This window comes from Patagioenas fasciata, chromosome 8 (assembly GCF_037038585.1).
Source record: "Patagioenas fasciata isolate bPatFas1 chromosome 8, bPatFas1.hap1, whole genome shotgun sequence".
Lineage (NCBI taxonomy): Eukaryota > Metazoa > Chordata > Aves > Columbiformes > Columbidae > Patagioenas > Patagioenas fasciata.
The window spans coordinates 32,120,538-32,134,143 of NC_092527.1; the positions used below are offsets into that span (position 1 = coordinate 32,120,538).

The 13,606-nt window shown below is 40.1% G+C and overlaps 1 protein-coding gene across 5 annotated transcripts in view; it reads left to right on the plus strand.

Moving 5' to 3' along the window:
- ADD3 (adducin 3) overlaps positions 1-8,862 on the plus strand; it is a 100,247-nt gene extending 91,385 nt beyond the window's left edge. For 4 of the 5 annotated variants that reach the window (XM_065843095.2, XM_071812137.1, XM_065843098.2 and 1 more), the window contains 5 exons: positions 1,574-1,693; positions 3,353-3,442; positions 4,636-4,759; positions 5,687-5,782; positions 6,470-8,862. In XM_065843095.2, coding sequence (XP_065699167.1) covers positions 1,574-1,693; positions 3,353-3,442; positions 4,636-4,759; positions 5,687-5,782; positions 6,470-6,768 — 729 coding nt within the window. In that variant the 3' untranslated portion in view covers positions 6,769-8,862. The remainder of the gene's footprint in view (positions 1-1,573; positions 1,694-3,352; positions 3,443-4,635; positions 4,760-5,686; positions 5,783-6,469) is intronic. The other variant, XM_065843103.2, reaches the window with a different exon arrangement.
- The last annotated feature ends 4,744 nt before the right edge of the window (positions 8,863-13,606 follow it).

The following is a 13,606-nucleotide window of genomic DNA, read 5'->3' on the forward strand; positions in this document are numbered from 1 at the left end:
ATACGAGGATTATCAAAGAAGTTTATCAAACAAATAAAAATAGGTTTGGGGAAGACTTAGTGATATCAGTACTAAGGGCCTCCTTTGTTCAGGAAAAAGGGGGATTGACTGTTTGGAAGAGTAAGAGTTTATGATAAAATTTCACAATGATTTCTGTTTCATTACTAGCCCTTCTGATCCCTGAAGTAGAAAACAGTTTTTCTACCGTGTCGTTTTGTGCCATTAATTACCCACCAAACATAGTAGGGTTTTTAATAACCCATAGGTTGTTCTCTTCTCTACACCAGGGAAACACAAACTGGGGTGTATTAGAAGGGGGGTGGTTAGTAGATCGAGAGAGGTTCTCCTTCCCCTCTACTCCACCCTGGTGAGACCACATCTGGAATATTGTGTTCAGTTCTGGGCCCCTCAGTTCAAGAAGGACAGGGAACTGCTGGAGAGAGTCCAGCGCAGGGCAACAAAGATGATTAAGGGAGTGGAGCATCTCCCTTATGAGGAAAGGCTGAGGGAGTTGGGTCTCTTTAGCTTGGAGGAGACTGAGGGGTGACCTCATTAATGTTTACAAATACATAAAGAGTGTCATGAGGATGGAGTCAGGCTCTTCGCAGTGACAGCCAACGGTAGGACAAGGGGCAATGGGTACAAACTGAAACACAAGAGATTCCACTTAAATTTGAGAAGAAACTTCTTCTCAGTGAGGGTGACAGAGTACTGGCCCAGGCTGCCCAGGGAGGTTGTGGAGTCTCCTTCTCTGCAGACATTCAAAACCACCTGGACACCTTCCTGTGTAACCTCATCTGGGTGTTCCTGCTCTGGCAGGGGGATTTGACTGGATGATCTTTTGAGGTCCTTTCCGATCCCTAACATTCTGTGAATCTGTGAATTAATCTCGAACTTCCCCTTTCCTCTTTGGGAGCCTACTGAAGACAGACTTTGAAGAGTCTGTTCATGCTACTACTTTTAGCGACGATCAAGAATTTTTTTTCCTCCTCATTCAGCTCACCAAGATGTTTCCACTGTGTTTGCAGCCTGGAGAGAAGTCACTCTCATGGCACCACAAAGCGCATTATTTGCTATCAGACTACTCCCAGTCACATAGTACAACTGTAAAAGCACCAGCTCCTCCTGCTGGCAGGCTAGCGAGTTTCTAAACTGAAGTTCGGGAGAAACACCCTCAGCAGATGTCGAACCTTGCTTACAAAGGAGAAAAACTACAGACAAAATGTGTGGTTAACAGAGGTGGAAGCTGATTGCATGAGCAAGGGCTTTGGAGCTGGTGGATCTGTGTGCCAGTTACTAGAAAGCATGATCCTTTCTATATATGACTTCACTAGCGCACAGTTAGAACTGCGTTTTTCAGGAACGTATTTCAGTGTTTACAAAATGTGATGGTACATGATCAAGACAACTTAAATCCTCTTGGGGAATTGGGATTCTTTCGTGGATGTTGTGTAGAATTGAGAATAAAGTCAGAAATTCCTATCTTTATATCTCCTGTTTAGCAGTAAGACAACACTGAGGATTGTTCCTCCCCAGCATGTTGGTGTTTTCAGCTTTTCTTTTTTTCTTTAAGTGGATGAAAGCTGATGACTCCTCCAAGACTAGTGGAGGGACACCAATCAAAATTGAAGATCCAAACCAATTTGTTCCTCTAAACACAAACCCAAGTGAAGTGTTGGAAAAGAGAAATAAGGTAAAATAAGTATAATTAAATGAAAATTGTAATTTTTCCAAATTATATGCTCAAGTAATAATTCAACACAACAGTAAAATAATGTTTTCAAATGTTCTCATTTTGCTAAGAAGTTTCTTTGTATGTGATTTTGGCACAAAAAGGCATGTATTCAAATGTATGATAAACATGAAGTCTGTAGATACATATGCTATGTATACATATATAAAAATTTTGAATGCAATAGTTTGATAAAGGGTGAGTATTAACTCTGGAAATGATAAATGGAAAATAGTAGTCCCAGCTATTTAGTGTTACGTTTAGTGGATAATTAGGGGTCAACATGAACTGAATTGTGGTGCATCATCTACAGCATGATTCTGTCTCAGACTGTAATGTCACTCAGTTCTGTATTAATTCTAGCACTTATTAAGCTGGAGTTTCTATGGTCCCATCCTCCTCCTAATAGCAGGAAAAAAAGAAAATGTGAGGTATTGTTGGACCTCTTAGTGAACACAAGTATCTCACTGCTTTTCCCTTCCAGCACACAAGATGCTGACTGTCAGACTGGCCAAATACTCCACCCTAGGCATAACTATATTAACAGATACTCAGGACACTTTCCATTTGATTACATTTTTTTTTCTTTCTTGGAAAGCACCATATCAGTATCCGTGGGGACTGAACTGGAGTCAGAAGGAACAACTCCCTTCCTTAGAACTGGAAAGGCACCCTCTAATCATCTAGAGATTAATAATACAAGCCCCAGACAATTACATTTAAATTCATGCATGTCACTGTCTCATTAGATGGTTTATTCCTATTTTTATGCTCTGGATTTTTTTTTTTAATTATCTGTATTTGTATTTATATCTGATCTATCTGTCTCTTAAGCACTGACAATGTGAAGCCAGCGTAATTGGTTTGGGGAAAATAGTGAGCTATTCACAGAGAGGAAAACTTTACCAAACTTTGACTGCAGAGATCTCTCCAAGAGCTTAACATAGGTCATTTATGGGGTGGAGAGAACAGATTCAGGGACATACTGTTCCTTGGAGCTTATTTCTAAATACTGGTTTGCATGGGCTGGTTTGCATAGGCTGAGGGGAGACCTCCTTGCTCTCTACAGCTGCCTGAAAGGAGGCTGTAGCATGGAGGACGTTCGTCTCTTCTCCCAGGTGGCAAGTGGCAGGACAAGAGGAAATGGCCTCTAGTTGCACCAGGGAAGGTTTAGGCTGGATATTAGGAAAATAATATTAATGGAGAGGGTTGTGAAGCACTGGAAACAGGCTGCCCAGGGAAATGATGGAGTCACCATCCCTGAAGGTGTTTAAAAGGCATTTAGATGAGGTTCTTAGGGACATGGTTTAGTGCTAGAGTTAGGTTATGGTTAGGCTTGATGAAACTGAGGGTCTCTTCCAACCGGAATGGTTCTGTGATTCTATGAGGTGCCGGAGCTGGGACTAGGGTGGATATTTGGGAGTATGTGAAGGGCTAAATGAGATATTCAGTGCATTCAAAGGCAGAAGGAGAGACATTTATTTATAGGTGCAGCAGCATACATCTCGATCCTCCAACCACTCACTGCTGCCTGTGTTACTGGCTTTGCAAACTGATGGGCATAGGATTTGTTAAAGAGAAATATCTGGTTTTAACCCCATTTATTTTCTCTCTCTATAGATAAGGGAGCAAAACCGATATGACCTAAAGACAGCAGGACCACAGTCTCAGCTGCTCGCTGGGATTGTTGTGGATAAAAAGCCGAGTCCAGTGAGTAGAACATAATTTATTTACAAATATTTGGGTTATTTGGCTGCCTGTCTTTCAAACATCAGTTTGGGCTATTTTCTTTCTAAATGCTTTGTTAGAACTGATTATTTTAATGACATATATGATACATTTTATTCATGTTTCACTTCAGAGGTTTAAAATGTTAGTTTCAAATGGAAATATGAATAGTAAGTTTGCCTGCCATTGAAATCAGTGAAGTAGGACCCCTGTCTAAAACCATTTCAGCTAAAGAGTGATGAACTTCGCAATGTACCATGCCAGAAATAATCTGTTTATCCGTCTGTGGAACCCCTGCTAAAGGAAGTGGTTGACACCCAGAAATAACTGAGTTTAGAAGCTGGGATGGAACTGCGTAGAAGACTCTTTGCATTAGAAACTGGCTTCTTATTGGAAGGGTTTGCAGTTTCTTACCTGTCCACATTAATATTTTCATTAGTAAAAAATACTTCCAAACAGTGCAGTTATCCCTAATAAAGTTATATAACAAACTGTGATTAATTGAAACTCTGTAGTCCGGAGAGTTTCCAACCGTCCATGGTTGCATCCAGATGCACTAGCATCTGTTTTTGTCATTTTGGTTTCCAGTATTCTTTTGAGATACCATGGAATTCACTTGTTTACTTCAGGCAAAAAGAATATTTTCAAAATGAGTTTTCTTTCAACGTGAGTATAATTTTAGCTTTGTCACTCTAAGAGTCGTCTCAGAAGAGCTCTTTCAGTTAGATTGTTCAACCTGGACCGTGAGCATAGTTGCTTTCCTACACAAAATTCCTAGAATTTGGGATGTTTGCAGAAAATAAGGGGAACCTTATTTTTTAACTCCTGTTGTTAAAGGACTTCCACTTCTCTGAAGAATATATTAGTCCCTGAAGTGTAAGCTGTTGAGGCAGCTCTCTGCTTTGAAGCTGTTCTCCCTGATACAAGAAAAATAACCCTAAAATAATACTTGTGCTGCTGCAAAAGGATGATGTTTTACAGCTCAGTGCTCGTTACTATGTGAATGCCTATTAAATGGGGTTATTTTCATCTGGATGCATCTGTGGTTTTCTTCTGTATTCCCTACCAATCTGGTGTCACCAAACTTTGGGCAAAACAGAGACATTAACCATATACATCTTGTTTGCTTACTTCTGTTTTTTAACTGTTATATTTTGTCGTTTTCTCTTTTCCAGCCAATGCAATTTGAAGATGATGAACACGCGCCACCGGCACCACCCAACCCGTTCAGCCATCTCACAGAAAAGGAACTGGAAGAGTATAAGAAAACAATTGAGCGCAAACAGCAAGGATTGGAAGGTCCGTGGTGTGCTTTTAAGTGTTGGGGTTTACATTTCAATAATGAGAGTTTAGTTTGAAAATATCTACTGTAAAAAATGTATACATGTTAATTATTAGTATATACTGTTGGCAACTACTTTACAGCTAATAATTCTTGAGATGGTAGAATTCTTTGTTTTGGATTTTTGGTTTGTTTTCTGGTTTGTTTTGTTTTTTACTTTGGTTAGTGCTAAAATGAGAGGTTTGCTCAGAAATGAGGTTAACAAAAACACACTGTAACAGAATGACTTTTTTGTCAGAATCATAGAATAACTTAGATTGGTCATCTTAATCCAACCTCCTCCTCAAAGCTGATATCAAAGTTAGATCAAGTTGCTCAGGTCTGTGTGTCCAGCTGAGCAAAAGTTTACTGAGGTGCTTGGTCTTGACTTCTTTAATTTTTCTTCTGTTCTTCCAATGTGCAAGACTCATCTACTTTCACTTTTTAAATCTTCTTCCAACACTACTATTCCATAATACATAATTCCTTATACGTAGGGGTTTTGTTTTTTAACAGTAACACTTACTATGCATTCTTTCTTCACTAATATTGTGTAATGAAACAATTTTCCTATATATCACAGTCAGGGTGTAGCATAATACCTTGCTGTAACAGCAAACTGTGTGACTTACAGCTAGATAAAACCATAGGGCATGCTACTTGGAATGCAACCTTGCCACTTTTTTCAATTCTTTCTATTAAAGAACTAATATGTAATGTTTGTTAGCAAATAAAATGTTTAAATCCATAATTCTGTAGAGTTTAAACTGTATTTTGTAACTTCCTGATGTTGTCAGCATGAGCAACGCGATGCTAGCAGAACTCTTAATCTTGTGGCACTAGCACTGACATTCTTGCTTGTTTTTTACTTTCGCATGGCAACTAATTCAAATCTTGTCCTGCAGATGCTGAACAGGAATTATTCTCAGATGACGGTTCATCTGTGTCACAAATTCAGTCACAAACTCAATCCCCGCAAAATGTCCCAGACAAGTTAGAAGGTATTCCAAGCACTTTCTGTACAATGCCAATGGCTCTGATAACCTGAGTCATCTGCTCTTCTGCTGCGTTCTTTACACTTGCATGAAGTCCATTGAGCCAAAGAGAGACCTCTTTTACCAAAACTACTTTTCCCATTTTTTTCTAGTACATAATTCTTACAAACTGAAAATAATGCAGGGCATACTGAAACTTAGATATTACTGGAGTAGGGGAAATAGATATTTTATTTCAAATTTATTGAAAGCGTTAAGATTAGGTTTCTTGCCTAAGACTTTTCCAGTGAAGTCTAAGAAGGCATTTGGAAAGGGTAATTTTCTAAAGACTTCTGTATGAAATGGCTGCATTTTCATAAATTAGTCTAATGCAGCAGAGAGTAATTCTGATTGCTTGGGACTATATACATATATGCTGTGTAGACTGTATTTGTATATAGTGTATCCAGCTTCAACTGTATGTGCACCTGGCAGATATAAGGTTAGCTTTGCCAGCCCATTTTGCTTTAATGACATTTTCACAACATTTGTCTGTTTACAATGAGTACAGATAAAGGGAGAAAAAAACACATCTAAGCACTTTGAGTTTCATTCTTTACATCACAGTCCAGACCCCGTGGATTTTGTTCCAATACTGGGGGTTTTTTGCATTATAGTGGACATAAATAATTGCAAAATTGTCTGTTCTTTCAGAAAATCATGAAGATCTCTATACCCAAAACGCTAAGCTAATATCAGTGGAGCTGCCAGTTGTGGTGGTGAACGGCAAGGAAGATGCACATGATGTGGAAGATGATCTCACCAGGAGGGTCAGTCAGTTAACAACGAGTACTGTGGAGAGCGTAGAGATCACAATTAAAAGCTCTGAAAAGATAGAAGAGACCCTGTCCCCTGAAGGGTCACCTTCCAAATCCCCATCGAAGAAGAAGAAAAAGTTCCGCACGCCATCTTTCCTGAAAAAGAGTAAAAAGAAGGAGAAAGTAGAAGCGTAAGTGCAGTTCTGCAGTGAGGAGACATTGCACATTTGAGACGTTTCAGTTGACCATTAACAACATAGTGTTAGGGGTGTGCAGTAACTGGACTTTTAACCTAAACAAAAAGGAACTGGAAGAGGTTTTGCTTTAAAAAAAACCCCACCCAAACAGACAAAAAAAAGAAAAAGACAAAAAAACCTTTCATGTTAGTGGAAAATTAATTCATCTCTCACCTAACTGTGCCCAAAATTGCTATGAGGGTTGGAAACGCTCATTAGTTTCATGTAGAACTACACTGGCAGGTGCTCAATTACCGTCATAGCAAGATCAAATACCATCACAGTATGCAGCAGCGAGTTCTGCTTGGAGTATTTTGCCGACCTTAAAATTTTCAGTACAGTTAAAGTCTTTATTGAAGTTACTGTTGAGTGATCATATGACTTTTTAAAACTGCTGTCTCATTTCATAACCAGACCATTCATTTTTGTATTGTGATTTTTGACCATATATTTTATGTTTCTGCACCCCTCTTTGAGTGGGTGCGTAGTAACAGCACACCTTTAAATCTTTTTTAAGACTAGATCATATAGAAATATTATACACTGGCACATAATATTAGGGGAAAAACTGTGTAAGAGAATGTTTATTTGGAATTATACAAGATGTCTAAAGAATTCCATTCTTCAATAACTTTTTTGCCAAATATTTCATTTTAGTGAAATATAATTTTTGAAGACTTCTTTTTTATTCTATCAGTTGGGGAGGGGAAAACCCTTATTTTTCAAGAAAGGGGCTTTTATACACTTAACATTGATAATTTAGTTTAACTGGCAAAACAAAAAGAAGATTTTATATGTTCAAATGTTTGTATACCATTCAGTATAAAGGTATTATAAGCATGTGAACCAAGCATTTAATAGTAGAGTGTATTTAAGAATGCTTGGTTTAGAGTATACTTAAATATAAGTCAGGAATCCAGGGACTTAGAAATCAAAGGATAAAAGCATATAAAATTGAACTGGATTCATGTTTAAAAATTACTTGTGGTTTGTTTTCTTTTTCTCTCATGGTATTGCTAATGAATGAAGAAAAATAATCTCTTAACCAAATGAAGGAAACAAAACTGTTAAAAGGGAAAGTGAAATAGTAAGAAAATAGGAGGAGACAAAGAAAGTAAAAGTTTGATTATTTTTTTTAAATAGATGATATGGATTGTGGGGTATTTTTATTAAATCAGCAAAGTGACATTTCCATGTTAGACATTTTAAATAATTTGTATGGATTCATACAGAGTGCAACACTTTGGGTTTTTTCCTTCACTTTCATTTGAATTGTAAAAGGGTCTCATGAATCTGTGTTGTCCTTTGGATGAACCCAGAGCAAATCAGAGCCTAGTGCCACGGGTGAGGGCGGTACCGCCACTTACTCATTTTTACTGATATTGTCATTTTAGTACTTTTACTGTATTGTAAATACAAACTAAACATAGAACTTTACATAGGGTTTTCTTCGCTGTGTCAAACTGTCTGTAAATCAGTCATTGCAATAGGAAGTACATTTTAAAGATCCATGTGATTCCCAAATTGCCGGTTGAAATATTATACAATATATAATTGTTAAATATGGCTGGAGAGTGGTTTGGCATGCAAAAATGTTGATTATAGCATGTTTGGGGGCTGGTTAGCTTTGACCGTGTCAGTGTGATAATGCAATGTTGGAATGGATCCTGGAAACAATTTTCTAGCTATCACTAAATACTGGAATCAGTGTTTTTAATCATAGTGGAAACTTTCAGTTGCTTACTTTGTTTTTTATGTTCTACATTATTTGTGTTGTATTACAACATATGTAGAAACAGTAACCTGTGAACTATGCTTTTCATAACTTTTTAAAAAATATATCTAAATGAATGCAATGTGCATAAATATTTTTTAAAATGCAACCGTGAACTATTTGCACCTTTTGCTAATGCCTCTATTTACTTGCTTTGGCATAAAGAATGAGCCAGCCAACTCTTGTGTCCTGTGGAAAATATATAAATGTTATCTGAAATTGCTCATAGATGTAATGCTAATTAATGTTAAATCACAAATAAACAGTATTTTAAATAGATAGATTTTGCGTAACAGCCTTGTGTTTATAACAGTGCTCTTGAGTCTCTCGCTAGTAGAAAAGATGCTTTGATTATGCGTGTTACCTCTCAAGAGTTTATTCTGAAGATGGATTCTTGCTTATGCTTATTCTGAAAGCTATGCAAGAAAATAGTCTGATCTTATTAGAGAACAATTGTTTTCTGTGTCACAGATCCCAGAGATGAATGAGGACAGGCCTGTGGTAAAATAGGCAGCATTGTCAGGCGGTTGTTTTGCATCCATACCGCAGGGTTTCCTCACCCTGGCTGCTTCCCTGGCTCCTTGGGTTGTGTCTTCTGCTCTGCAGCGTGGGTTTATGTGTGATGGCCCAAGATGTGGGACTTGGATGGTTTAAGGTCAGTGTAAGTACAGAACAGGGAAATAGCTTGGGGAAATGACTATTTTTATTAATGAAAACAAAGTTATTTTGTAGAGAAGACTTTTAATGCGAAGTTATTGGAAGACATCGTGCCCTGCCAGCATATGGTGTATCTCGGAGTCCCTGAGGCTGCAGAAGTTGCAGTGTTATATTTTTATTGCTATATCAACTCTGTGAAATGTCTTTAAGGACTTCACAAATGTTTATTTTCGTTGTCTTCCTGTAAATCAGCCTTTTGTTTCTGTTTACAAGAAAGTCAAGATCCAGCCCTCTGAGTCTGGAGACAGTTCCATGAACTCAGTCCCTGTGTGGGAGGACAATTTTGGTTCAGCATTTTCAATAAATCTTAACCAAGATTCAAGTAATTTTCTTACTATCATTTGTCTCCAGGATCAGTCTGCTTAGTGCTGCACTAACATGAAAGCAGACACTCTATGAACACAGAGGGGCTGACACTGTAAGGTTAAGTGTATCTATAGTTTTCTGCTTTGAACTGTTCGCAAGAGTGTATGAACCACAGCAGACCCTTTGTTTTCACTTAGATCTGACTCTTTCAAGTGTTAACAAGAAGGATCTGAGATTCTGCAAGTCAAATAGATGTTCATAGCAGGCATAACATACATTAAGGCTTAAATCTTGGGAAGAGGGAGCCCTTGGAAACATGAGCTTCAAAACAGATCATTGACATGATAGAAAATAATTATTACCATTAGGATGCTTAATCCAAGAAAGAGCAATACAGAGAAGAGGCAGTTACTTGCAAGCTATCATCCAAGAACCTTATAAAGGAAAACAAAGGATTTATAAAGTTGTGCATCTTTCTACCCCACTTTCGTGTAGGTATGGCCATACTAGAATCTGTGTTGTGATCCAGGTGATCACCTGCCAACTTCTTTTATGGACTCTCACTTGTTCTGGAGGCGAGTGTTACATGGCAAACCAGATTTTCCTCAATTTGTGAAAGCTGCAGAACAAGGTATACTTTAGATCAGGATTTAGATGCTGATGTAGATAGGAGAATGTCCTGGTGAAGGCTGTAATACGCCATTTTGACCAATATTTTCCTGCCTTGCCAGCTGAGTTATTGTCCACTGTTGAGCATGTAGCATATCTTGCTGTTTTCTCTGGTGTTCAGTAGTTGAGGATTTTGTATTTTCTGGAAGTCCAGTTTGCAAAACTGTTGAGTTTTCACTGTTTCAGCATGTGGAAGCTTGTCAAATCCAATGTACTGCCAGGCAGCCAACGACGGGGAGAAAGGGCCAGTGTTGGCCCAGTCCAGGCATGCGGGTCTGGTGGCAACTTTTGACGTGAGCACTGATGTTCCTCCTCTCCCTGCAGACTGGTGGGGAAACGCATCCCCTTGCCACAGGGTGATTGCCTGGGTTCATGTTTGTTCTTTCAAAGGTCCGGTATGTTAAATGAGGTGGAGGACTCATTGAAAAGCACTAATTAGAGTCTGCCTGGGGATGCGTGCGGGGGCAGCTGGAGCGCGGTCAGTCTGTGGGCGCTGCCTTGTGTGCGGCTCAGACGGCGCGAGCAGCCAGCGGGGAATGGCGGGAGGGCGATCAGTGCAGATGGGCGCTTCTGACATTTTAACTGTCACAAAGCCTGTATAAACTATTTTTAGAGACTTGAGGACTGGCCGAGCTTACACAGACTCTTAAAGGAATAGCAGAAAGCACATCCATTATATAAAGGTTGCTTATCCCTTTGCCGCAATTTCTTATCTCAGTTGCGAAGACAGCAGCAATTTAGGTTTCTAAAAGATAAGATTGCCAGAATGTAATGTGGAGAAGCTTGTGTTTTTCTACAGCCTTGTTCTTTGGAAGTGTTTGATGACATTAGCTTTATATTTTGTGCATGCCAATAGTATGTGCAAACACACCCAAGCAGTTTTCACTTGGACCAACACACAGCATGGAAAGTTTCACTCAGGTGTGATCAACTTGTAAGAAGACAGAACAAAGCCTGGTGATGAGAACTGGAGGGCAAACCTGATCACAGCTTATGTCTCCATGCTGGCTCTGATATCACCCGTGTAGGTATTTGACCCTGATACCTCATCAGTGGTGGGAGCTACACAGGACAATTATGCTGAGCCAGGGAGAGAAAATACTTCCTTGGATGTGTTCTCAAAGTCCTTTTACAACTGGTTGTGCCTTTCTTCTTTTTGTGTCTGCAGGGAGCAACGTAAATTTAAGAGTTCGCACTCTGAAATTGTGGTTGGGAGTCCCAAAGTCAAACACAGCCTGTGAGAGGTAAAAATGGAAGCGGCCATTAGATGGCATCAGACCTCCGCGTTTGCTGCCTTCATTCCCTGCAGTCAGAAAGCCAATAACAAAGAGCTTTCAAAGAAAGTATTTTGGTGGAGATTTTGTGGGCTTTGTTCCAGTTCCAGCGCAGCAAGATGAAAGCAGACATCTGGCTGTCGGACTCATTTTCTTTACTGATTCATTTCAAAATCCAGCAATGGAGCAGGCTATGTCTGGGAGGCAAGACTCCTCTGCTCCCCTTGATCTGCTCACACTGTTGCAACTAGCTAAGAATATATATATTTTTTTCACTTGTAAACTCATTTCACTGAGCAGAAGCATATCGGTATGTTCAGTATTTTCTCTAGCAACCTTGCCCACAGGCCAGAGAGCTCTCAGCATCCCTGGATGATGGGGGCAGAAAAGGTAGGTGACCCTGGTGGAAGGTCTGGAGGACAGGGACAGGGCTGAGGAGCTGCAGAGCTTCAGGTGTCTCAGGGTCAGGGCAGGGTGTCTCTGATCTGCCCCTCGGGTGAGCTGCAGAGGTGTGAGTGGAGAGCTAGAAGTCACAGCACCTGCGTCTCTGGTACAGTCTACGCTGAAGATACATACTTTAAAGCATTAGAAAAACCTGTTGCTTTGGAAGTTCAACTGCGACAGTTTGGTGAGTTGTACTAAATTTTCATAGCTCTTTAAAAGGGAAGGGGGTGCTCTGCTACTGCCAACCAATTTGTATCCACTTGCTCTTCAGCAGGTAAGTTCTACCAAAGGCACAGTTGGCATCTTGGTCTCTGAACTGCACATTGCTGGATGCTGAGGGCAAGGACTTGGAAGCATCACTGCATGCTCAACCTGTTTTTATGCTTTTCTTCGAGTGTCTTCCCTTCATCTTTATGGAAAACAGCATATTGGACAAGTTGGACCTTTGTCCTGATTTGCTACCGTTGTTTTTCTGGATTAGTCAAACTTGAGAATGGAAAGACACAGCTGTTTGCGCTGTTAACTGTTGTGCACAGAAAATCAGAGAAAGAGAGGAGAGGATGGAGATAGATACATTATTATGTGTTTTAAAATATGCATTATGGATACATAATAAAGATATATTAGTGTATTATATCTCTCATATATGGTGGCCAAAGGGACAGATGCTCCAAATTGTCTCCAAGAAAGAAAAAGACACATTTGACTTTAAGAAAGTGGAAGGTGTTCTCCATGTGTTTCTTACTTGGGAACTGCCTGTAAATGAAGCACAGAAGGGGAGGTAGGGAGGGGGGAAGAAAAAAGTGACAGCTAAAAACATTTGCAGCACGTGTTTAGCAGAACTTCCTATTTGATCTTTCTTTTCTGACTTTTTCTAGCTTCTTCCTATCCCTGGTCAACATTTGTATGTCCCAGCTGTGCAAGAGCTGCCAGGCCCCTCACCTTCCCCAGACAGAGGAGTGAAGGGCTGCTGAAGACCCTTCCCAGTCCTCCCCGTATCTCCAGGGGGAGATACCCGGTACCCACCGATACCAAAGGATCCTGCACTTTTCTGTCTTGCCTACATCAGCATCGTAATTTCCAGGCGCCTTTCATTTTGCGTTTGCAGCAATAGATTGGTGTGACTGCATGTCTCTGGATGCTGCTGTAGCTTTTGCAGACTTCTAATTTGCAAAAACGAAACTTGTGCTCTGGGTTATCAGGACAGCGAGTAGTTGAACTCTGTAAGGAATAAGTGAAATGCTGCAGGGTGGCAGTGTTGTCCCCAGCACAGCTTTAAGCACGAGCCGTCTGCTCCCCAGCAGATTCTGCTGGCTAGTTCTGGTTTTGACCTTTGGCACATCAGCTGCTGGCTGCTCCCTGACCTTCTCATCAAGAACAGGCTCATCCTTCTCCTCCCAAAGGTATGGAAAGTTCAAACATTGCCTCAAATGATGTTCTTGAATTAACAGCCTGATTTCTCTCAAAGGGTTGAGCACACTCACCAGTGCCCGGGGGAACCACAGAAGAACAAGTTGCTTGTTCAGCCCTTGGCTTGATGCAGCAAGAGCCAAATCAGCCCTGAGCTGCAGGGGGAAAAGCAGCATGGCAACCGGCTGTCGTGCTTGAGGAGC